Source organism: Perognathus longimembris, chromosome 16, assembly GCF_023159225.1.
Source record: "Perognathus longimembris pacificus isolate PPM17 chromosome 16, ASM2315922v1, whole genome shotgun sequence".
Lineage (NCBI taxonomy): Eukaryota > Metazoa > Chordata > Mammalia > Rodentia > Heteromyidae > Perognathus > Perognathus longimembris.
In genome coordinates this window covers 52,329,611-52,356,420 of record NC_063176.1, presented here as the reverse complement: position 1 = coordinate 52,356,420, position 26,810 = coordinate 52,329,611, and the positions used below count along the sequence as shown (strand labels likewise).

Genomic DNA, 26,810 nt, shown 5'->3' with positions numbered 1-26,810 from the left:
AAGGTCTTAAGTCATACTTAACTGCAAAAGAGGCAAGAAAAGCAGTTTTTTACTTAGGCAGCTCAGTGCCTGTGGTTGTGGGGAGCCTGCATCCAACACCACAAGCAGATATTAGAAAGAAAATGGTAGCGGATACCAAAAGCCCTCTAGAAATAAGGGGGAAAGTCCATTGGGAAGCTTGGGGGATTTTCCTATTTTAATCAAGATGAAAATTGAAGTTATGCACTGTGATCATTCTTGGACTCATTGATAAGTGAACTTGTCCTGTGAGCCTCCAGGCCTTTCCCTACATCATGTTATCTGTGTGAGTTGATGTTAAGAGACCTTAAAGCCAAACTGCTGAGATTCAGATATCATCAGGTTGGCAGGTTCTTAGTTTAATAGTAGCAAGACTGTGTAAGAAGAAGTAACTGGATAATTTGAGTCTAAGTTTGCTTAATATACGTTGAAGGCTTTTTTTCTTTTTTTGGTTTGGAAATACTAGGGTTTGAATTAGGCCTTGCTTGCTAAGAGAATTTCTGTATCACTTGAGTCATGCCTTCAAGGCATTTTTGCTTTATTTTACACACAGGGTCTCTTACTCAGGACTATCCTGAGACCACATATAATCCTCCAACTCACAATTCCCATGTAATTGGAATTATTGGCATGAAATCTCTCATGTCTGTCTTGTTTGTTTGTATATGTCCATTTATATAGTTTTTTTATTTCAAATTTTTCACATTTGGACACCTTTTAAGTCTATTCAGAGCCAAGATATCAAAAAGATTACTTGTTACCAGCAACTCGGGATAAATAAAATGAACAAGGAAATAATTTTGTAGCAAGTGAAAGGAGGCCTCGGGAAGAAGGTTTGGCTTACTTTATTTTTCTAGGAAGTCTTGCCTGAATCCCTGTGTTGGGTTAATTTGTGTTTCCTTTAATTTTATTAAGGCTGCATGTTCATGGGTCTACATCTTAACAAAGACTTTATCTTCCTTATATTTGTACCATCCAAATCCTTCACTATCAGTAACCTAACCTAACCTAACCTGAACATAACCTAACCTGAATTGCAATGTGTTTTATGTATATGTTGCCACTTTTGTAGGATTTTTTTCAGTTTCAAGTAAGAAACAACAGCATGTTTTTAGATGGCCTTAAATTGTTCTCTTGATTTTTATAATCTGAAATAAGATGCTTAGAAATAGTCATATTTCCCAAGTAAACAAGGAAATTTCAAAGTAATGTATCATGTTACTGAAATTCAGTTAGGAAAGTGGTTTCCTGGCTCTTTCTGGCTTGTTCCTCCTCTACATATTCTTCTAATTGTTAATATAATTTTCTAAGGTACCAGAACAATAAACTCACCTGTTTTTAAAGTATGGCAGCTTTATTTAAGAGGTCATTTAAGTAACGGGTTTCTTGTATGAAATGTAGGAATATATAAAATGTGGTGAATTGCCCTTTGGAAGGACTTACTTTGCTTAACTGTATTTGACTCTGAAATTCAAATGTGTCTTGACTATTTAAGTTAGATCTTGGGCAAAGTGTGTAAATACCTATATATCCTTCATATGTGTATATGTGTGTTAATGTTTTTCAGATAAAGATCAGATTATGTCATTCATTCTTAGTAGATGATCAAATTAGCTTCACAGCTGAAATATAAGCCAGTATTCTGTTTTGTACAGGATATTTGAATGTGCTAAAGGACCTGCTGGCTGAAGTGCTGGCTGAGGTAGTAAAACAGCAGATGCAGCTCTCCTAGTGTGATATCTTGTTATTATATTTTCTAGCTTATGCTGAAAGTTACCAGAAAGCAACCCTAGACATTTTTTTCTTGTAGTCATTTTCTAAACAGATTATGAAGTACTTTCTAATATCTCTCAGAGATACTGGGCTATATTTTAATGGCTCAAAATAATGATCATCCTTGTTGACATTTTGTTCTGTGGTATAAAAACACTGGATAAACCACACTGTGTTCTGTGTATATCATTTTGTCATAGTATTATGTAATACTGTGGTCCCTTTTGCATTTTGTAAATACAAAACTTCTATGAAAAGTGAGTCAAAAATAAATACTTAGATATACTGTTCCTAAGCTTTCAGTACTTTCAATTATTTTTTATTTTTAAACTAGTTACAAATTCTATAAACAAGTTACACAATAGCAGTCATAACAATATGCTTGAATATTCTCATTCAACTTCTCTATTTAACATATGACTTATTAAATGTCCACATTGAGTTTTTGTTCTAAAGTATTTGTTGGTTTTGATTTACAAATTCTTATAAGGTTTTGTTTTGGGATGGAGGTTATTTGTATGTTTTGGTTTTTGCAAAGGACATCTCTAGAGAAAACTAAAGAATTTGAAAACTCAACATCCTGTATTGAGTTTGGTAGACTAGGGCACTGATGCCTACATTGTTTTTTCATTTCAAAAGAACAAATTGCCAGTACTTCATTGCTGTTGCTTTTCAGTCATGTAATCCTTTGATCTAGGAACTGACTTTTTTTGTTCTGTTTTCAATTTTCAAAGGTAATGTAGTTAATATTCTGAGTTGAAGTTTAGCTTTTTAATTCTTAAGAAATATACAGTGCCCATTTTTTTAGTATTCTGGATTCTTTTCCTCTTTTTTGCTTTTCAAGTTGTCCCCAAACCTTCAAATTCCTCTTTCTCTATTTTTAAAGGTCGATTGAGTTATCCACATCCCGGAACTGACAATCTGTTAATGTTAAACGGTAAGTTTTATTAAAATATTTGAGCTGTTTTTATAGATGATTGTTTTAAGTACATGTTTCGTGAACCTCCCCCACAGACAGTTTAAACCTTTTATAAGTAAAGCTATAGTCAACTGTGGCAGTGCCTTGTCCAGCAGCTCCTCTGAAGACTGAGACTGCAAGATCACTTGAGTCCATCAGTACAAGGCCTACTAGAGCAAAATACAAAAACCTCATTCCCAAATAAACCTATGAAAATTAAAAATAAAAACAATAGCTATTTAGATTGCAGTTAGAAACCGAAGCATGTTCTGGAATGCAGTGTAACACTGAAAGTGTGACCATATGATTTAATTGAGTAATTACAGATTTTAGAAGCAGCCCTTGATTGACTTGCTTTCCATAGAGCAAGTAGCTTCGGCCTAATTTTTCTTATCTGTAAAATGAAAATAGGACCTCAAGATTTAAGAATGGAGATAAAGTTTGCAAAGTATATTTAATTTGTTACTTGGTGTAAGCATTTCTTGAAGGAATATACTGTAAATGTACTAAGCACACTAAGTTTTTTCTAGCTAGGAAATTAGCTAGTAAAATTCACTTAGAGAAAGAAAATTTCATTAAAGCTTTTCTTATTAGACCAATACTATCATATTTACTGAGTTATAGTACATAGTGCATCTGTGATTATAGATCTAGGAATGGGAGATTGAAGTATCCTTCTCAAAAGTATTATTTATTCTGAGATGAGTGGGCAGAAGAAAAGTAGAAATAAAGAAACAGTTGTGACTTCTTTTATTTTGAATATGATGGCACAGACCTGTAATCGTATTTGAAAGCTTAAGGGTTGTGAGGAGTGAGTGAATATTAGTACAGTTGTAAAGCATGTTCTTCCTGAAAGTAAATGTTAGCTGGTGGACGGTGACAAAATGACTTGTCATGTCCAGTGAACAGATGCACCTGGTTATGTTTACCTTTGAATATATAAATAAAGGAAAATATAACTGATATTTTCAGCTATTTGAAGGATATTATGCATAGAAAATAGTTGGTTTTGTTACTGCAGGAAGCCTAACTAGTCCCATTTGACTGAAGCTAAATTAGGACAAAATTTGGGTCTCCAAGAAAATGTTTCCTGACTTTTGATGATACACAAATACATATTAAAATCAATGCATATAATTTTTTAGGAAATGTAGAATCTGATAGAAATCTGCGATGTGTTACAATAATATTTAGTATCGATCAACTCTTCAGGAAAGTAACATTGTAGGGAGGATATATTGAAAGATCATTTGAGCCTATCAATACAAGGCCAACTCGAGCAGCATATCAAAGCCCCCATCTCGTTTCTATATTGCCTGAAGTTAGAACCAGCTTGAATGCTTACATTTGTAGTGTATAAACTATGCCCTTATTAATTATCAATAGTTGACATTAAATTTTTCCCATATTAGGAGCAATACAAAACATAGCTATTTGGATTAAATTACTCTCTCCACCTTTCCTAAAGAAAATACTTGCTAGTACTCTTTTACAAAAAGAGAACAAAGTTAGAAGAAGTATGGGGTAAGGCAAATAGTATTAGAAATTTAGATTTGCATTGATTTCTTGCATCTATGTATATAATGATATAATCAAGTAGCACTATTGTATTTCTGAAAGCACATGTTCTAAATACTGAGGAATGCAAATAGTAAATGTTAGGCCATCAGATCTTTATTATGTTGATTGGAGTGAAGGGGAGTAGATGGCAAGCAGATTTCTTTTGGATATAGGATTTGAGGCATAGACATTTTTCTGTTTTGTATTTTTCTTTCAAGTTGAAAAAATAGGAATTGCATTAGTTTTTTGATTATCAAAAAACCCTTTTTCTAGTTGATTTGTTTTTTCTAATGGATTTGTTTGATTGTTGGCCCCTTTCTCCACCTGTAGTAACTGAGATGTCACAGCCCTGTAGGTCAGAACTAGCAATGTAAAAGCACCATTATTTTCTTTTTATATATTTCTTAATAACTGAGTTAGAACCTGAATAACATCATTAGGAACTCAAGACCAAATTGTAGAGTCACTAGTAGAGCCAGAGATCTTGAAGTTTATTTCAGAGCCTTATAAATATAATTTTTTTTTTTTTTGCTAGTCCTGGGGCTTGGACTCAGGGCCTGAGCACTGTCCCTGGCTTCTTCTTGCTCAAGGCTAGCACCCTGACACTTGAGCCACAACACCACTTCTGGCCATTTTCTATGTATGTGGTGCTTGAGGAATCAAACCCAGGGCTTTATGTATACAAAGCAGGCACTCTTGCTACTAGGCCATATTGCCAGCCCCTTATAAATGTATAAAGAAGTGCACACATCAGATTTTTAACATGTGCTTTGCACATGTTACTAATGCAACAAAAATTTAATAAACCTATATGTATTAAATGTACATATATATTCAAATAGCCAACTCTGTGTAGGGTTTCACAAATGCTTTATAAAATAAATACCTAAAATGTGATGATGTAAATGCAAAGGTAGTACCTTTTTTCTTTCTAAATCATATTCTATATTGGAGCAGAAAATCATATTCTATATTGGAGCAGATTACTTAAAGAATTTTTTAAAGTCTCTTAATAGAAGTTACTAGTAAGAGTTATAATTTATAGACTCATTAGTAGAAAACAGCATCACCATTGTGTAATGCAATGGTAACTATTTGTACGACGTGGTTTAGTTTGATCTGTAGTTACTTCTAATTTTTGGTAAAATAGGACTTAAAAATTAAGTAGATTATCTCTTTGAGAATTTAAATTTTTCTCAGGTATTAAGATAGTTGGAGGAATTTTCCAGATAATTATGTTTGGGCCTAGAAATGTTATAAAACTCGGATTCTTTGAATACTTATGCATATTTTACTATTTTGTATTATGGTAGTGTATTGCACCTGTAATCCTAGCTGTTTAGGAAAATGAGATCTAGAAGATGGTGGTTTAAAGACAGCTTGGACAGGAAAGTCCATGAGGCTATTATCTCCAACTAACCACCACAAGACCAGAAGTGGCACCAAGGCTAGCCTTGAGCTGAAGAGCTCAGGGACAGCGCCTGAGCCCTTCGACTGACAAGAAAAAAATGGGCTGGAGCTGTGGTTAATAGTAAAGCTCCAGCCAAAAAATTATGAGGCTTGAGTTTAAAGCCTGTAGAACATCAATGGGCTATGATGTCATTAATTTTCTCAATAGGTAGAGTTACATGCTATGTAATAATTGCATCATCTTCTCTGATGAAAATCGATGAAAGTAGTTTCATTTGCTTTATAAGTCTTTGACTTGCATACCTATGAATTCCTAAAAACAAATACACACTGATCTTGGGCCCATATTTAGGAATAAGTAGGAGGCCCAACTCCCGAGGCTTGTTTTGGGGCCTGTTAGCCATTTCTAATGGCTTAGTTTCACTACTAAGACAACCTAATTCTCTATTCTATAACTTTTTCTTATAGTTCTGTTAAAATTACTTTTATTCTCGGATTTAAAAAAAACACTTTTTATTTCTCTGAGAGTATAAGACTTAAGCAAAATTCTGCTTCTGCTTAAGCAAAATGCTGCTTCTACTTTTACCCTCACCTTAAACCAATATATAGGTCAGATAAGCTGCGAAGTAAATCTGCAGACTTCGAGCTTACTGGTGCTCAAGGACAGGTGAAGTGTACAATACATTATTTAGCTAAATAAAGGTAGAGATGTATCAAAAGTAATTTTATGTTGATGCTTTATACTTTTGAGACGTCTACATTTCCCACAATTTTAAGATGTATTTTGAGATTTACTCCATGTTGAACTTTTGTCTTACTCCCCAAATCCCATGCAAATTAACATCATAATATTTTAGCAATCTTTTGTTTTTCATTTGAGTTCCCATATTATTTCTAGAGTAAAAAATGCATAATCAGGGGCTGGGGATATGGCCTAGTGGCAAGAGTGCTTGCCTTGTATACATGAGGCCCTGGGTTCGATTCCCCAGCACCACATATACAGAAAACAGCCAGAAGTGGCGCTGTGGCTCAAGTGGCAGAGTGCTAGCCTTGAGCAAAAAGAAGCCAGGGACAGTGCTCAGGCCCTGAGTCCAAGCCCCAGGACTGGCAAAAAAAAAAAAAAAAAAAATGCATAATCAGATTTGGAGAAAGAAGTTGTGTGTTTTGTAAAATTTACACAGTTTCTTATAAAGGAACATCCAGAGGAATGATGTAAGCTGCTAGTAATACTGTTTAAAGTGCCTTTCTTTAATCTATCTCCTCTTTTTATGGTATTAGTAATTTGTATCTGAATCTCTTTTACCTCAGAAGTAAACACATAAATACTTAATAGTTGGCTCTTCAAAATATATCAAAAGAGTAAAAACCATTAGTAGCTGTACTATATCATTAACTATTTCTCTAAGCAAGTTTGAACATGGATTGATTTTTTTACAATCCATCGAAGCTGTTTGGGTTTTATAATGTCAGTTTGGAAGTGGTTCATCTTCTCAGTCTGCATCTCCAGCACTGCTTTCCTGAACAACGTTGGTGTAGGGTAGATTGATCTGAATAGCTGTTTGTCAGACAGTACATGCCATACCAGTAGTTCTAATATACCACTAGTTAAAATAAGAAAATAATAAATAAAAATGATATTTTTCATTAATTTTCATTTATTGTGAAAATTATGTAGGGAACTATTTAAATTGCTACATATTGCTTTCATGATCTGATAAGGCATATTTTAAACATGCATAAAGATTAACTGTATTTCTTGCTAATTCAGTTTTATATGGTTCTGATGACATGTATAAGGCCATATATCTGTAGCCTTGCAAATGCCATGCATGTGTTAGTATGGTGACATCTAGATCTTAAAATAAAATGGTATTAATTTCCAAATGCCCACATAGCTTTTCATATCACAGATATTTGTATATGTGGGCTTTTTTTTAGTTCTGACATTTTACAATTTGTCCTTTGTTTACATGCAGCAAGGAGTTATGGGCGAAGACGAGGTAATTCATTCTGTTTGCTGTGGTATACTTGTTTCTAATTGGGTTTTACTGATCAGTGTAATTAATAAATCCTGATTTTTATATACTATCAACTCACAGAAGAATTATATCTTGATGTGATTATTTGCGCAAGTTTTAAATTCTAACTCTTAACCCTCAAGAATGTATTTTCACACTAATGATTATTTAATAAACTTTCTCTTTTAAACTGTCCAGATCATACAACTTTTATAGTAGTTATTCTGTATCTTTGGAAATATGATCTCTGCTTATTGTTTGGGGAAGAAATAATTTTGTTTAATAAATGTTAGTAATGTGGCATGCAATGTGACTATTTTACTTTATACATAATTAAATGTCTTACCTGTAGTATATAATTTACACATATATATTTATTTTGTCTCAGTTGAAAATAACAAAAATCAAGTAGGTTAGTATTAATAGTGACTGGTTAAAATCATATTGCTGTTAGTTCTCTGTCTTGTAAAACGGGGAGGATTTTCCTACTCTTTTCTTAACACCTCCATGCTCCCTTCCTTCTCTTCCTCTTCACAGCAGGATTACCTAATGTTGACTGGTATCCTAAGGAAAAGGTTCCTACCCAATGTGCAGACTGCTTCTCAACTGTCTGTGGTTGAAATTTTGCCTCTCCTTTTTCCATGTTTAGAAATTGAGGGAGAAAAGTAGGATCAGAAGAAGGAAAGTAATTTAACACAATTGGATTCTCTAAGTGAACGATAACCATGATATTTACACAGATCTGCCACACTGCATGAAATGTGCTTTCCCTGACCTCTAGAATCTCCCTAAAGCTGTGGAAGAAGGCCAACAGTAGTAGTGCCCTTTGGTAGATTTTAGATGTGGGCCAGTGTTTTAATTTGTTTCAATCTAGTCATAAGTGTGTGTGTACTTTGGAAACAAGCAAAACTCTTTGAAACCATTGGCGACTAAAACTAGTATTTTATATTCTTAAGTGGTAGCTCCAGTTTCCTATTTCAGATCCTCTGAATTTAACTTCATTGTTAGAATCTAGCTTCTCCAAATGCTCATGACATCTTCTGTTCAATTTTGTGACTACAAAACCAGAAGGATGAAAGTTCAAGACTTATAAACTGAGCCTAAGTTAACTTTTTAAAAGCTGTTATTAGCAAACAAAGAAGAGTGAAAATATAGTGTTAATGCCTGTCCTCAGATCTGTGGACTTTCTTATTGCATTGTGATGTGGAGTTCTCACGAAAACAGCACATTCACCAATCTGATTTTTAAGTGGTTTTGAGACCCTAGACACTTCAGAATTGGTTTATTATTAGACATTTTCCATTTTTAATTCTAGTGACTTACATTTCCATCTGGCATACTACTATGTTAATGTTATAATCTAGGTACCAGAAAAATCACATTGTTGCTTCTAATCAGTCCAATAAATTTGTAGATTACAAGTATGAAATTAAGGAAAAGCAAAACATTTTATCTCCGTGCTTTTAGATGAGAACTTGCTACCATTCTTATCTTTCTCTCCTCCTGTGGAAGCTATGAATTGGGAGGTCAGCTTCAGAGGACAGAACTGACAGGTTTTTCACACATTTGGCCATAATGGCTTTACTAATGCCCCAGATTTCCTTTTAGATATACAGCACTACTGTAATAATTTTTTTTAGTTAGCCCTGTGGAAATTATAGAAGTCTCTGCTAAAATTTTGATTTTAAAAATCAGGTAAGAGATATGGCACTTATATGGAAATAGTATTTATATAGAGGTAAACACTGTAAGATTTTACTTGAATTTCAAAATACTTTGACAAGGTAGGTAATAATGCACATGGTAAGTAATAACCAAAAGAATGCATGTTTCAGGAAGGGCTAGAAACAGTCACCCCCTTCTCTTCCTATTCTCTACTCATTCTAAGAAAAGCTTTATTTCAGACTGATTTAAGTACTCAGGAACCCCATTATAAGATTCATGTTGTAGATCACATCAGTTAATGAAACCAGATTTATTTATTTAGCCACTCTTCTTTGTTAGGAAAAAATGTAATGTGTTGATGCAGCTGGTATCAAAATGATTGCCACTGGGTTTTTGTTTTTTGTGTTTTTTCCCCAAATAAACCATGGCTTTTTGCCAGTGTGAGCAAACAGTATTACTTTCACAAAGCATTCTGACTTTGAAAGTTCAGTTCCGAGGGGCTAGGGATATGGCCTAGTGGCAAGAGCGTATACATGAGGCCCTGGGTTCAATTCCCCAGCACCAAATATACAGAAAATGACCAGAAGTGGCGCTGTGGCTCAAGTGGCAGAGTGCTGGCCTTGAGCAAAAAGAAGCCAGGGACAGTGCTCAGGCCCTGAGTCTAAGCACCAGGACTGGCCAAAAAAAAAAAAAAAAAAAAAAAAAATCAAAGTTCAGTTCCGTAAGAACCATTTCTTTTAACTTGCTGCCTTTTTCTCACTCTTCAGTCAGGCACAGGGTAGCTGTTTTCATAAAAGACTCTTTACTTGACTACAGTCAAACTAGATTGCTACCAAAAGATTATATGTATATATGATTATATATTATTATATATTTGTGTTTGTATATGTGATTATATATATGGTTTTACATATATGTGTGTGCATATATGTGTATATATATGTATGTATATATTCATTTGAATTTCTTTAATGTCAATAAGAACTTTAAATAAAACAGCCTCAAGGTACTAATTTATAAAATATATCCCAGGAATAATAAAAATGTAGTTATACTGGAAGAAATTAAGAAAAAGCCAAGATTTCTTTCTCTGTGTTTCCTTTGAAACCTACTGTTACTACTCCTGTGTGTCACTGTCCCCCGGGGCACTGTAGAGTTGTACTCGTGAGCTGTCTAAGGCGGCATGGGGAAAATACTTCTCTCGTATCTTTGGTTTGTTCACTATTTCTTACTGCCATTCTTAGAGTGAGTCTGCTGTCCTGGGTAGGAAAGAGATGAGGGTTGTACAGTGACATGTGAAGTGTTATTTAGCTCTTGTCACTCAGTGTGAAATACTTTTACATCAGTCAGCTCCTTTAGTGTAGGATTCCTGGGCAGATATGCTCCTGAGTAACAAAGAAGTAATTTTAGTTTATGTACTAACCTCAAGGAAGGTAAACTAGCTTATGAAATAGGGAGAAAAGAGAAAGAAATTTAGGGATGCCAATTAGGGAAGCTCAGTTACTAAAGTTGGGTACAGCCTTAGTGTGTAGCCATTTAGATTTAATATACTATCAGTAATAAGTAAGGAATAAATTAGTAATACAATAATGTGTATTTCTTTAAAATTGACCTAGGATTTTCTGGTTGCAAAACATTAAGTAACCAGGATAAAGGAATACCTCTCATATGCCTACTACCAAATCTTTTTATGATGAAATCAAGGCATGAATGTTCATCTTGGATAATTAGCTGATAACGTTCAGAGAATGGGCAAGAATCTCTGAAATACAGAAAAGTAACTGGATAATACTTTCAAACAGGTGAACAAGCTGTAAACGATAGGCCAAGCCCTCTGTTTATATAGAGTGTTGAGACAAACCATTTATTTACTTTTTGTCTCCACTTTCAAGCTACAATGATGGCAGAGTTGAATAGTTACAACAGAGGCTAAAAAATATTTACTTTGGGCCAGGAGTTTGGGGCTAGTGGTAGAGTGCTTGCCTAGCATGCACAAAGGCCTGGGATCAACCCCTTGCTACCACATACACAGAAGCAGGAAGTGGCACTGTGCCTAAAGGGGTAGAGTGCTAGCCTCAAGCAAAAAGAGCTCAAGGACAGTGCGCAGGCCTGAGTTCAATCCCCAGGGCTGGGGGGAAAAAATTACTGTCTGGTCCTTTATGGAAACAGTTTGCCAGTTCGCCAGTACTACCCCTCTCACGTTGAAGGGACCATTTACACTAGTTACTACCCACCAGTTTCTAAAAGAAACAATTCTGATGAACTTACTCTTAAGGCAAATGTATCCAGAAATTAAGTATATCTAGATATTAAATGCTAGCTTATAATTGATTTTTTTTAAGTTGAGTATCTTCTATGGGGCAAGAACAAAACCTGTTGTTGACAGGTTTAAGCAATATATTTACCTTAAAATTCCTTTCTCCATTCTTTGGAGAAACATACCTGATCGGTGAGAGTGTCTCCATATCTCCCTCTCTCTCTTTCTCTCTCTCTCTCTCTCTCTAAATCATTTTTTTCTCTGAGCATAAATTAATTGTTCAAAGGGGTTTTATTGTGGTTCATTCATTCATATGAGGTACTTGGATAAAATTCATGCCCTCAGTTTACTCTTTCAAGGGTATGACTCTCTAAACAGGTTTCCTCTCCTACCTGTTAATGTTGTTATGTTAACAAATGTGTTTATTCCCAGGTTCCTGTAATGTAAAAATCTGAAAACTTTAATTAGAAATGTCTGTATAAATTAGTGTAACTTCCAGCACCAGAGTTAGTAAATGCTAAACTTCTCTGGCACACATACATGGGTGTTGTATACCCACCTACATACACAGGGAGATGAGATGGCGGACAGTCATCTGTCACACAAGCCTCATATTTTCTTGCCAGCTTAAGAAACTCTTCTTTTTTGCTGGTGCTTTGCCTTTACTCAGTACTCCGCTTTCTAGTCAGGCTAGTGCTGTCACTTGAGCCATGCCCCTAGCTCAGCTTTTTGGTAGTTATTGTGGCTGTGGAGCCTCACTGACTTTCTTGCCTGGGCTGTATACTCCAGGCCTCAGCCTCCTTGAGTATCTTCCATTACAGACATGAGCCACTAGAGCCCAACTTAGAAATTCTTAACAGTCTTCTTTTTGTATTATGTAGGGGGGAAAAAAAGTTTTTAGTGGACCAGAGAAAAATCTCACACTTTTTCTTACCCCTTAAAAAAATATTAATTTGAATCATAACTGTCACAATGATTGTATTACTACTGTGTCCTTCATTTTAAAACCTTTTATATTTTATTATTAAAGGCCATCTCACCAACATTACTGTCATTTCTTTAGTTGATGAGTAGAGTCTCAGGCATGAGTACACCACAATTTTTTTTTCTGAACTTCCCTATATGAGTTGGACAGGGCAATTTGCAGCTTGTTATAAAGACACTATGAATAGCCAGTGCATTTTCAACATTATTACAGATTTATTACAAACTACAAGATATATTTCTTAAGTTGTACTTCAAAACAGTATGAAACTGACTTGGAGTTAGCGTTTTAATCTTATCCATTCTGTTAAGTATATAAATAGTGTCTCATTGCCGATCTAATTTGCATTTTCCTGACTAAGAATGAAGCTGAAGCATATTTTAATATACTTAGAACATCTTCCACTTTATCGTGCATTTTCTATTTTTATATATCTTTGGATCCACATTGCCAATAGGTTATTTAGGATTTTTGCATTTGTTCATATGAACATTAGCATATGTGAGTTCTTAAGTAATATTCTTAGGTTTATTATTGAGAAAAAGTTTATATAAAATTGCTAATTCTACAAAAATCTATAGTTTATTTGTTAGAAAAGACTCCTAGGCCAGGAGTTGCCTTTGCTGGAAGGATTTTTGTGTTTCTTCTTTTTATAATTATGGTTTCTTTTTTTTGGCCAGTCCTGGGGCTTGGACTCAGGACCTGAGCACTGTCCCTGGCTTCTTTTTGCTCAAGGCTAGCACTCTACCTCTTGAGCCACAGCACCACTTCCAGCTTTTTCATTGTATGAGGTGCTGAGGAATCGAACCCAGGGCTTCATGCATGCTGGGCAAGCACTCTACAGCTAAGCTACATTCCCAGCTGGGAATTTGTTTTCAGATTTTTTTTTAACAGACATAGATTGACTTTATTTTTTTCCCTCCATATTAAGGTTTCCATCCCCAAGGGATTATCCGTTCATGCCTCTATTGTTTGAATTTCTTAGTATAAAGTTATTTATATTTCCATCATTTTTGCCTTCTCAGGCCTGTAAGTTCTGTATTTTTTTAATAAAAATGTTGGGAGATTTAAGGATTTTTGATGACCTTTGTGTACAGGTATGGGTATGTTGATTTTATAAAGCTTTCAAAAGTCAACTTGTAGTTTTACTAATCTTCTTTAACATCGGTGTCTATTTTCTGCATCTCTGATTTTAGTAATTTGTTTATTATGTTCTTTTTGTATCTAATTGGCTGTTCACCCAACTTTTTTGGGGTCCAGAAACAGGATAGTTAAACACTTAATTTCCTAATTAATATAATTTCTAACTATAATTTTCCTCCAGTTATGTTTTTGCTGTCTTCTACAGAATTTATTTTATATTGCCATTGTTAATTTTGGTTCATTGAAATAAAAGAACCTGAAAATATGTGTATATCATTAGAAAGCATGTTTAAAATAAATTGTACATAGTAGACACATATTTGGTTCTTTTGCAGTCACGTTTATCTGGATTATGGAAAAGGATAATTGGTAGTAAAAAGTAATATTTTTGTGGATAATGTATTCAGCTAATTGATTTACATGAGTATTAAAATCTATCTTATACTTTCTGGAAAGAAATCAGAAATTATTTTCTTATTAGTGTGATTATTGTGTGAAATGTTCTTAGTCTTTCAGTTGCTTCTTATATTCAGCTCAACTTCAGCCATTATGATGATAAATTTATAGCTATACTAACTGCATTACTTATTTACTGGTTGAGTATTTCTTAATAATAATAGAAGAGTTGTAATGCATTTAAAATGTAAATATACTTGGATATTATACTTAGCAAAAATTTAAGCCTAGCTACCCAGGAGACTGAGATGTGATGGATCATGAGCCAAGGCCAGAACTTCACAAAGTGTCCGTGAGCTAACCTTGAGCAGAAGAGCTCAGGGACAGTAGTGCAGGCTCTGAATTCAAGCCCCAAGACCAGCATACACACAAAACGTGTATTATTTTGGGATACTTTTTTCTGACCATGTTTATAGCTATTTGTTACTATGTTTAGTTATTATGTTATTTCTATTTAAACTATAAATATGTGTGATCTCTGTTTTTTCTCAAGATGAAGGTCTCTACGACTTTGTTATATTTGTGGACTGCTAATTTACACGTATAAGGACTGTAAAATGAAAGATTTGCCAAGTGTTGGCATGGCTTGGATTTGTCATTATTTCTCAACACTAGTTCATATGCTTTTTTTCCTCTACTTTATCTTATTCCATTTAAAATATAGAATTATTTAGTTGCGTATATAACTAGTTTATTCATGGATGTGTTTACCCTTCCATTTTGTCCCCAACATATTCTATGCAGAATGTCACATTTCTTCTGATTGTCTTTGTCTATGATACATAATCAGATGTGTCGTATTTTTTTCAATAATCATGTTGATTATTTTTTTCTAGATTAAAATACTTGCTATAGGTTGTATGCTAATTTCTCTCTTCCCCCAAATCCTTCACTGATGTTTAAAGGAAAAACAACCTGTCTTGATTGTTTTTCCTCCTTCAATATACTTCCAAGATACAGTCTTCATTTGTGTCTGTACTTAAACTCAACTCCACATGACTCTCACGACCAGCTTTACTTACATGGCTACCTTCAAAGGCCATGCATATCCTCAAACATAATTTTCATTTCTTTTTTTTTGCCAGTCCTGGGCCTTGGACTCAGGGCCTGAGCACTGTCCCTGGCTTCTCTTTGCTCAAGGCTAGCACTCTGCCACTTGAGCCACAGCACCACCTCTGGCCGTTTTCTACATATCTGGTACTGGGGAATCGAACCCAGGGCTTCATGTATACGAAGCAAGCACTCTTGCCACTAGGCCATATTCCCATCCTAATTTTCATTTCTTAAAACCACTTATTTTCTCTTTTTTTCCCCTCTTTACACCCTAATCTTTCTTAGACAAAAAAGCATTCTATGTCGCTCCTTTCTCTAGCTCCTACAGCGTCCTTGTTTCCCAAGGGACTGTCATTACTTCACTGCAAATTTCTATCAGTGATAATATAAAGAGCCTAAAGTATCAATACTGTAGAAGAAATTCCAAATTATTTTCTTTCTCCCCAGCTTTCCCCTATACATTTCCCCCAACATTCGACTGGCATATTAAACTTTGTATATTTAGCATTTAACCTATTTCTCTTTTTTATTCTTTCTTCAGCTTATTATTTTTTTTTTTACTGTTCTACATTCAGTCAGTGGTTTGGAACATTTGCATTTGTGCCAATAATAGAGCTTGAACTCTGCCTTGCATTCATGATTAGCTCAAGCGGCCTTGTACTCCTATCATAGCTCAAATGATGCTCTACTACTTGCACCTCCCATCTGTGAAACGATTTGCTAGTTAATTAAGAGATAAGCGCCTCACAGACCTTCCTGCCTGGGCTGGCTTCAAATATGATCCTCAGGTCTCAGCCTCCTGGATGGCCCAGATTACAGATGTGAGCCACCAGGTCCTAGGGAGTCATTTTTCTTTTAAATGTAAAGATGATGTGCAGAGGGGTTACAGTTACATAAGTCAGGTATTGAGTACATTTCTTTTTGAACAGTATTACCCCCTCTTTGTTTTCTCCCAGTTTTATCCCTCAAGTCTGGTTTTGGTCATTCATTTTGCTTTGGTTCTTCCTTTCCCATCACTTTTGATTTTTTTGCACAACTTCTGATCTGCTCATTTCAACCTTTACCTATATTTGCTAAGATAAATCTTACTAAAGCACAGGAAAATTTAGCCATTGATTTCTTATTTTCCCACCTATTAAATAAAACAACTTTTTAGCCTGGCTTTTAATGTAAATGCTTCCGCTAGCCTCACGTGGCTTTCTTTTATTCTTTATTCCTAACATGTTTCAGTCAACACCTATTCCTTATTGAATAAATTTAGGAACATGGGCCCTAAAACTATGTTTCTACCTTTAAGAGCCCTACCTTATCTAATTCCCTGAAGTAAACCCTGCTAAATTTCCCTTTCACCACAGATACTCTAGTGTTACTTGGAAGCTTAAGAAATTAATCATCTTATTAAACAGACTCTGGCTTCCCTCCTGTTTCCTCTAAAGTCTATTGAAGCTGCCTTGCAGATCTTAGGAAAGGGCACTGTAATGAAGTCTTTTTTATTTTTTTTGTGCAACCACACAGAGTCAAGTAGCAGGGTTTTTTCAGAAGATTGAAGAAGGTATACCCGTAAGGGATGTGCTTCTCAAGGGTGCGCTCATAGGGGGACTGATTACCACAGAGTATGCCTTTCTATATATTTTTTTCATGTACAAAACCTCCACCAACCCTTTCATATCATGGGCATAAAATATCCTTTACTGGTATAAATAAAAACCCTGTAGTCTGCAAGTGCAAGTGTTTTATTATCATTAGCCCTCTTAGTCTATAATCTTTTAGTAGTCCTTTAGTGTTTAAGTAGTAGAGAGGAGTTTCAATTCTTTAAAATATCAGCTTATGAGAAAAATGAAATTTTATCAGTGTCACCCCTTCCATCATTCTCCCCTCATGTATGCTCTCCTCACACTCCCATTCTCACATATATACATTAAATATAATGACTGTGTTCACTCATTGTGTATCTCCATGGATTTAAGCTCCATAGCCTTCAGACAAAACATTTCAGCTTCCTGGTATTCGTTTTGTTAAACTGTCAGTTAATTATTCAAAGGGGTTACACTGTTATGTTTGCTTTTGTGTTTTAGGTCGTTCTTCCCTTTTTCCAATAGATGATGGCTTGCTAGATGATGGTCACAGTGACCAAGTTGGCGTCTTAAATTCACCCACATGTTACTCAGCTCATCAAAATGGAGAACGAATAGAACGTTTCTCTCGAAAAGTTTTTGTTGGTGGGCTTCCTCCAGATATTGATGAAGGTAAATTGATTTGGCTTTGAGCACATAACAAATCAAAACAAGAAATAGAATAGAAGCCCCTGAAACATACTTTTGAGTAGGAATGGAATTTACCTCAAGAGATTTTTCAGTTAAAATAACTTAGGATTTGTTGGAATGTGAAGTAATTGATCACATACTTTTAAGGGTTTTTATTCCTTGTAACTTACAAAATACCTATTAAACACCCCAAGTGCATATTGTTACTGTATTTTGTGTAAAGATTTCCATGTTTGAGGTCATATAATATTTTTTAAAATATCCCTCATATTTAAAAATGTAACAGTGAAAATTCTTGAATGACCATAACACATACACATATACACACATTAAAAAATGAAATAAGTGGAAGCAACCATGAAACTATGTGTTATACATGTCAATCAAAATTTAAATTTGTTCAAGAATATCTACACTTTAAAGCAGGTGTGAAAGGATTGTATAAAAGCCAAAGGGAAATAGAACTAAAACAGGAAATTCAGGTAATACAAAAACTGCTAAACACAAAAATGGTCATGTATATAACAAAAGAAATAGTAGTTCAAGATAAACAATTTAAAGTATTGAAACTGTTAATAGGAAATCTACCACTATTAGTAACTAATACAGAAAGTAATGTTTCACTTTCTGTAATATTTCATGTTGTGTTTTCCCAAAACATATCCTAAACATTAATATAATAAGATACTACTTAGGGGCTGGGAATGTGGCTTAGTGGTAGAGTACTTGCCTAGGATGCATGAAGCTCTACGTTAGATTCCTTGCTGCCATATAAATAAAATAAATACATTAAAAAACAGTTTTAAAAAACTTCAATAGATAAAGAAATAAATAAAAATAGTAAAACCTTAAGAAGAGAAAGAGATATTTAAGACTGAATAATTAGATAGAGTAGATCATTGGAAATCAGGTCTTTGACTGAAACTACCTAGTATATATCAGACTTTGGAATACTGTATTCACATTACAGCTATTGTAGTCTTGTTTCTGGATACTGTTTCTAGAAGAACTTTATTTGGCAGAAACAGTTGTTATTTAACTTGATATAATAGTGATATTTCCCCAAGTCCAGGGCTACTTATGGTTTGATACACTATAAAGCCATTAGTATTCAATGTTACATGAAAGGTTAGAACTCACATAGGTTAGTCTACCCATATATTGCTTAAAAATGAATTTATTTTGATGAAAACAGGTAATTTCATATACTATTTTAAAATTAAAAGATTATTTTATATTCTTTATATTCTATATTATTTTAGAATATTTGGTACCTTTACTATTAAATTTTAGTAAGTTGAAGCAGTTAAAATGAGATTTCTTTGACAGGATCATTACAACTAATTTTCAATGCATGTTGTACTTTTTTTTAAGATGAAATAACTGCTAGTTTCAGACGATTTGGGCCCTTGGTAGTAGATTGGCCTCATAAAGCAGAAAGCAAGTCTTATTTTCCACCAAAAGGTAAGAGCTTTCATTGTTAATTTTGCTAGGTTGTGTGAGAACAAAAGAAATACCAAATTGCAGTTTTGTGTAAGCATTTGTGTACATAGTAAATTTATACTAAGAACATTATTTAATCCAGTCAGGAATCACTGGAGTTATGAGGCTTAATATTCTTTAACTATAATTTGATACTAATTTCATAAACTTAAATCAGCATATGTTTGAATATATGGACATATGATAAAGTTTTCCTCAATGAAATTCAAACCTAATGTAAAGTTATTTGTTTATATTTTGTTAACTACAAAGTCATTTGTAAAATTAAGTATTGCAAGCTGTCCATAACTGTTCCAGGTAACAGTAGATAACAAAGTAGTGTACAGTCCTTTGTGAATAAATTATTTGGAGGAGAAAGTAAGCAGTCAAGTGTTTTTAACATCCAGTTTTATAAAGGCATAAAATGTGAGGAGGATCTTAATTGTGTTAGTCACTTACTGCTAAAGTATGTCTACCTGATCACCGGAGGACTGTCCGTTACAGTTCCATTACTGTTCCACTACAGTCCGTAAGAGCAAGTAAATAAAGTCATCACAAAATTTAAAATACCGAATTTACAATGCTATTTTAATAAGTTGGCCTAAGATTAATTACAGAATTTATAGTTCTAAGATCCTTCACGTATACCAAATCAGAGCCTTAAGGAAAACTGCTTTTTATTTTTCCAAGCACATTTAAATTGTTTTTTACAATTACAAAATGTCTTTAGGGTTTTTTTTAATTGGCTATTATACAGGGGGATTTCATTGAAAGTCTCACATTTACACTGTATTCCAGTCAGTACTGTGAAAAGATTATATCTGCAACTGTGAAAATGGAACACAATAATTACTAGGGATTCAGTCTTTCATAGGGAGAGAGGCAAGGAGTGTGATTAGAAGAAGTGAAATTAATTGGAATAAGATGTGTTCTTAATCTTATATAACCTATTTTTACAAGTTTCTGTTTATGTAGATTGATTTGATGTCTTTGGGATTTTTTATGCAACCAAGTATTTCATTAAAACAATGTTCTTTTGTCCCACCTCATATAATTGATTTGATGTCTTTGGGATTTGTGTAACGTGTCATTCTTAATTGGACTCATGATTTTGGTTTAAACATTTATTTGATTGTTTACAGGACAGGAGAGAGGGACGTATTTTCCCAATAGCATGGGAATCTAGTAGAAGCTTGTATCCAAGTCTGAACATAGTCTCCAAGCATTGCTTTTCTGGAGATTTAAATGTTTTGACCTTTCCTTAACATGTTTTATTCCCTAGGGTAAATTTCATAGTATAACTTAGAAATTTTTTAGGAGAATATGGAATTTTCTCTCTACTTAGGGAATCTCTGGAACCTTTACAAACTTTCTGTAATGCTGAAGTATGGTCTGTAGCTTCTATTATGTCAGAAGCATTTAAAAGAAACTTTGGACTCTGCTATATTCAACAAGCTAAGTCTGCCAAGTTCTTTACGATGGTAGTACTATGAGAAAGAGCATAGGAGATCTTAAGGCTGCCCTGAGTTTGGAATTACTCTTAATCAATTTTATGTGCTGTTAAATTGACTTTGAATTGGTACCCCAGTTTTTACTTCAGTTGGAATTACATTTCATACAGCAACAACAACAAAAATCATATAAACTGCTCTGTTTCTGCTATATAAAAGCAGCTAATTGCTTTAGTATCTGCTTTTATGTATGTATATTCCAAAGGATATTATGTTGTCCTATAAATTACATAATAATTCAAGTCCTACTTTATAGGTTTTTTTTTTTTAACTTAAATTGTCTCTTTTCCTGTGTCAGTTCTGGAGCTTGAACTTAGGTTCTGGGCACTGTCCTGAGCTTTTGGGCTTAGGATTAGCACTCTACCACTTGAGCTACAGCTCCACTTCCAGCTTTTGGTTAATTGGAAATAAGAGTCTCATGAACCTTCAGTCCCTCAGATCTTTTTTATGGCCAGTCCTGGGCCTTGAACTCAGGGCCTGAGCACTGTCCCTGGCTTCTTTTTGCTCAAGGCTAGCACTCTGCCAGCTTGAGCCACAGCGCCACTTCTGGCCTTTTCTGTATATGTGGTGCTGGGGAATCAAGCCTAGAGCTTCATGTATGCGAGGCAAGCACTCTTACACTAGGCCATATTCCCAGCCCCTAGCCCTTAAGATTTTAGCCTCATGATTAGCTAGGATTATACATGTGAGGAACAGCTAAAGAGCATGTATTTTCTAAATAGTACTAGTATTTGAGATGAAGTCACTTACCATAATGCTTCATTTTTATTGGTTATTTTAGGCTATGCATTTCTTCTCTTTCAAGAAGAAAGCTCAGTTCAGGCATTAATTGATGCTTGTATTGAAGAAGATGGAAAGCTCTATTTGTGTGTTTCCAGCCCTACTATCAAGGACAAACCTGTAAGTACAGACTGTATGAACTTTGGGATACAAAAAAGTTTTCCAAAAAGTATTTGAATTTTTTTAATTGAGTTAGGTTTTTTAAAACATCAGATAATTTATGGCATCTAGGTAGAAAACCATAACTTACATTTGTTTTCAAATCCAACAAACTGTTGTATTTTTTTTTTTTTTTTTTGGCCAGTCCTGGGCCTTGGACTCAGGGCCTGAGCACTGTCCCTGGCTTCTTCCCGCTCAAGGCTAGCACTCTGCCACTTGAGCCACAGCGCCGCTTCTGGCCGTTTTCTGTATATGTGGTGCTGGGGAATCGAACCTAGGGCCTCGTGTATATGAGGCAGGCACTCTTGCCACTAGGCTATATCCCCAGCCCGCAACAAACTGTTAAACAAGGAAAGGACTGAAATTTAAGTGTAATTTTCATTATAGGTTCAAATCCGTCCTTGGAATTTAAGTGACAGTGATTTTGTCATGGATGGTTCTCAGCCTTTGGATCCCCGAAAAACTATTTTTGTTGGAGGTGTTCCTAGGCCACTAAGGGCTGGTAAGTAGAACGTTCTTAAACCATTCAATAACTCTTTGGTAGTTGTTATATATCTGCATTCATATTTACTTCTGTAGTTGTTCCCTATAGGATTTTGAGCATATGCCAAGAAATTTTCTTAAAATTTTCAAGGAATTAAGTAATTGGACACTCACCTATCAATATTCATAGCTAACAAACAGATTCTAAGAATTTGTATATTCTGAAGAAAATAGTTGAATACTTGAGAACTGTTAAATTCAACTCTCTAAGCCTCAAGAACTTTGGATCCCTGCACTTATGTGTACTCTGGCATATGAAAAAGTATGGGAATTTTTTTCTCTTTGCTATATTTTAACCATTGATTAAACTAGCACTTTAAACAAGAAACTCTATAACTTCTGTTTATCAATAACAGGAACTTGAGAGACATCATATAGGTTATAATCGTAGTTGTAAATGCACATTATCCATACAGGTTGTATGACATCACACACCATCTGAAGGTTTCAGTGGTGTGGTTTTCATCACTGAGAAAATACTCTTTTCAGCACAGGTTAAAGAACTATTCTCATACATAAATACTTATGAGAACATGATGACTGATAAAAAAAAAAGTCTGTGGCAAACAAAAGAGTGGCTCTGTATCAAATGATATCTTAAAGATGCCTGGATTCAAGCTTATCCAAAGATTAAACGGAAGGACTAGAGTTGGATCAACATTAGTATTTTGAGGAGTATATGTTAGTATTTCAAAGAGACATCTTGAATGCAGGAAAGCAGGGCACATTGGAAACTGGAAGAAGACCATTCTGGCTGGTTTAGTGATATAAGGAGTGAGAGAAGAACACACAACAAGACTCTGGAAAGGCTGGGAGATTATATGAGGCTCATTTGGTATTTTACCTTAGACTTGAAGAAGGTGATAATCGTGTGTGTGTGTGTGTGTGTGTGTGCGCGCGCGCGTGCCTTTCTGGGAGCTTGAAATCAGGGTTGGGGCTGTGCCCCTGAGCTTCTTGGTGATTAACTGGAGATAAGAATCTCAGACTTTTCTGCCTGGGTGGGCTTTGAGCTGTGATTCTCGGATGTCAGCCTCCTGATTAGGATTACAGAGCCACTGGTGCCTAGCTCCTCTCTTCTCCTTTTTAAATTTATTTATTTACATTTTTTTAGCAAAGGCATCTCCTTTGAAAGAAGTCAGGTTGTCATCAATATGTGAGGCCACATTAGAAGCCCATGATTGTAGTCCAAGACACAGACAGTAGCTTAGAATTAATAGGGGCAATGCAGAAAGAACCCAGTTGGGAATGTCAGTAATATTGATAAGGTAAATTCAAAAGTTGAATCTCATCTTTCACTCTTAAGTCAGTAGGTAGAGAGAGGTACATTTTCTTGAGCTATAAGGAATACTGAAGATAGAGAAAGTTGGGAGGGAAGATTGTGATGTGGTGTTGGTTTTAAAGACAAATTCATGGCAGTATTCAAAGTTCTACGTAGAGCCAGGCATGGTGATGTAACACTAGCTATGTGGGAAGTGGGAAGCATAGGTAGGAATATATTAGCCCTGGACAAAGGTTTGAGACCCTCCCTGAGAAATAACAAAACAAAGCACATAGCTCCAGATACAAGAGAACAGTTGGAATTGATGCATATGAGAGGAAAGTTGATAGTCTTGAAGTGAAGGGAGACATGCCAAGGAAATGCCCTTCCACAGTGGCAGTGGATGGGAATAGAGTGCACACATAGGGATTGGATTTAGAAAAGAGCGTGGAACTAAAAAACCAGGGGGAAAAAAAAAGATACAGTACACCATGTGCTTTTAAGTGTTGGGATATGTAGCTCAGTGGTACAGTGTCTGTCTCACATATGTTAGATTCTAGGCTGTCCTTTTAACAGCTACCTTTTGTTAGGATCCTACCCACTGCTTTTTAAGAAAAATACTTTAAAATGTTGGTTTGCTGTGTTTTTCTCACGTTTAATACTGACCTCCTTCCCTTTTGAAGTGGAACTTGCTATGATCATGGACCGGCTGTATGGGGGAGTTTGTTACGCAGGAATCGATACCGATCCAGAACTAAAATATCCAAAAGGTGCTGGGCGAGTTGCTTTCTCCAATCAGCAGAGCTACATTGCTGCCATCAGTGCTCGGTTTGTTCAGCTTCAGCATGGCGATATTGATAAACGTGTAAGTTGTCGTATAATAGGGTGTTTCTTCAATGCGTACTACGCTAAGGATGTAGTATTGTAGTTCAAACCCTCTATTTTATACTCCCTAATCTCTTAAAGTTATATTAAAAATGTCCTTGAAATGGTAAACTTCTTGAACATACTTTTTAACTCTAAGTGTAATATAAAAATCATGATAAAGATGTGATTTTTAAATGTCAGATTTTTTTCTATCAACCAGTAAATCACAACTATGTTTCTAACTGTGCAGGCAGAGCTTTTAAGAGCTTGTACTCAAGTCAGAGTAGCAGGATTGAATCCCATTTCCAGGACTTGCTCTGTAATCTGGGCACATTAGCCTTCTCCATGCTACTTTGCATCACTCACAAAATGGACAACAATACTATGCCTGTCTCAGTTATTTTGAGAACTAAATGAATTTTACATATGCATAAGCACTTAGGACAGAGTTTGGTATGGAATGCTATTCAAGAGTTAGCTTACATTTATGAAATTTAAAATTAAAATGCATTATGTGTATGTAAAGTAGGGGAAAGAGGTAAAGAAACTTGTCTTACATATCTTTCACACTAAAATCTGGGAAACGTTCAGAGGCTAGCCAGCTAATTCTTGGTTAATTATGTTTATGTTTGCATTACACCTGAGACTTACTAGGAATATAGAGCAAATAAAATTTTATATCCAAACCAGTAGACACCGTTTGAATGGGTGCCTATTTTTCCCAATGTAGCAGTTACTTAACACCTTTTCTGAAGCTGCTTTTTTTACACAAGACAAAGCCAGTTTTAAGCAAGGAAATTGGCTGCCTAATACCAAATGAGAGTAAGCTATTGCAGCTAGGAGTAGCCAACCCTAATTTGCAATTGTTTACTATGGACCACGATAGCTTATGTTTTTTTTTTTTGTGTATATATTAACCCTCAAGAACTCTGGGACAGATTCTGTCATTCTCACTTATGAGTGTACAAACTGAGGTTGACAAGCTTTATTGGTCAGAGCTGACTCATATATTCTGCTGATCGGGCCTTTACCATGGGGTTTTACTATCTTATAAATTCATGGAAGTCTAACTATACCTGTAAGATGGACCACAGTTCTGGTCTGTCTGTGCCAGCTATTTACAACCAAGTTATGGTGCTCACCTGTAGCAGAGAAGCACCATTGTAATCAGTGGCTATTCAATTAAGTCTTGCCATCTCACATTTGGTACTGGAATGAATAGGAAACCAAAAGCATTAGTCTTCTATGACTGCTTGATTTGACTGCCCACTCGCAGTCCTCCCCGCCTCAGAGCACACCCAGCACACGGATGTTGCTACAGAGGAGGTAGAATGTCTTGTCAGTCGCTTAGTTTTTTATTGTATTTTAAAGTGTTTCCTGTCTTTGGAAAATATAGGAAGCATAACTTAGTCCTTTGGGAAAAAAAAACACTTACAATAAGTGAGTTGAGTGATAGTTAACTGCACAGCCAGTTCTAAACATAAAACATAATGCTTAAAAGTATAGCTGACCCTAGAATAAAACTGTATGATAAAGCTAAATAAATGCACTGTGAAACTTTGTATTTTCTCAGCTTCGAATCCTAGTCCCTCTCCGAGCGCAGGGCGTAAGCATTTTAGATCATCAGAACCCTGACTTCTGAAGCAGACCCTAATGAGACGTCCTTTCTTCCCTTGCAATCTAGGTGGAGGTAAAGCCATATGTGCTAGATGACCAGATGTGTGACGAATGCCAGGGCGCACGCTGTGGTGGGAAATTTGCTCCCTTTTTTTGTGCCAATGTCACTTGCCTGCAGTATTACTGTGAGTTTTGTTGGGCAAATATCCACTCCCGTGCAGGACGTGAGTTCCATAAGCCATTGGTGAAGGAAGGTGCTGATCGTCCACGCCAGATCCACTTCCGCTGGAACTAAAACGAGCAAACCGGCCTCTGTCGAACACGGAAAGGAAGGGTGCATGTGGCTTACTGTGTTTGAAGATACTGACCTGCAGAAGAAATAAGTGCATTCTTCTGCTTTTTCACCCCAGCGCTCAATACATGCATCTTTATCAGCAGCCAAAACACTACAAGCCTCTTGTTTTTCACCAAAACCCTACATCTCAGGCTTACTAATTTTTGTGATATTTTCATGTTAAAATAAAATGTTTTTTTGTATTTTCTCCAAGTTATTTTTATATGTAAAGTTAAATTAGATATGAGAATGTTTTGCGTAGGGGCAACACAGACTGCTGCTATAGAGGGTGAAGCGTGCACTTATTTCTAAACATGGTTTTTAACTTCAAGATCTGCCCCAGTACTTTACCAAAGGTAGCAAAATAATAGTGAAGATGGAATATGTCTGCTACAAATGCTTATTTTTATTGTTGCTATTTTCAGTGTATACATAAACTAAAAATTAGGGTTGATTTTTTTGCTCTCCATTTTGACTTGCAAGAAATAATACCTCAAGATAATCTGATTTATTAGCTATTTTTAAACATTTTTAATCACAAGCTGTATTAGCTTTGCTGCTATATAGGTGTTATGTGTAAATGCCACCTATTAATACGGGATTGAAAACGTTAGAGACACACTGCATTGCAGATAAAATGCAGGCAGCACAATATGGCCTAAACTGCCATAGTTTTAGAATGTGAAAAATGCATGTTTA

General features: G+C 35.2%; 1 protein-coding gene across 3 annotated transcripts in view; it reads left to right on the top strand.

The window, feature by feature from the left end:
• Positions 1-26,810, top strand: part of Cpeb2 (cytoplasmic polyadenylation element binding protein 2) — a 52,346-nt gene that overhangs the window by 22,483 nt on the left and 3,053 nt on the right. For 2 of the 3 annotated variants that reach the window (XM_048364910.1, XM_048364911.1), the window contains 8 exons: positions 2,678-2,728; positions 7,696-7,719; positions 17,372-17,542; positions 18,935-19,024; positions 21,335-21,453; positions 21,880-21,994; positions 23,977-24,158; positions 25,845-26,810. The exon at positions 25,845-26,810 is cut by the window's right edge and continues 3,053 nt beyond it. In XM_048364910.1, coding sequence (XP_048220867.1) covers positions 2,678-2,728; positions 7,696-7,719; positions 17,372-17,542; positions 18,935-19,024; positions 21,335-21,453; positions 21,880-21,994; positions 23,977-24,158; positions 25,845-26,072 — 980 coding nt within the window. In that variant the 3' untranslated portion in view covers positions 26,073-26,810. The remainder of the gene's footprint in view (positions 1-2,677; positions 2,729-7,695; positions 7,720-17,371; positions 17,543-18,934; positions 19,025-21,334; positions 21,454-21,879; positions 21,995-23,976; positions 24,159-25,844) is intronic. The other variant, XM_048364909.1, reaches the window with a different exon arrangement.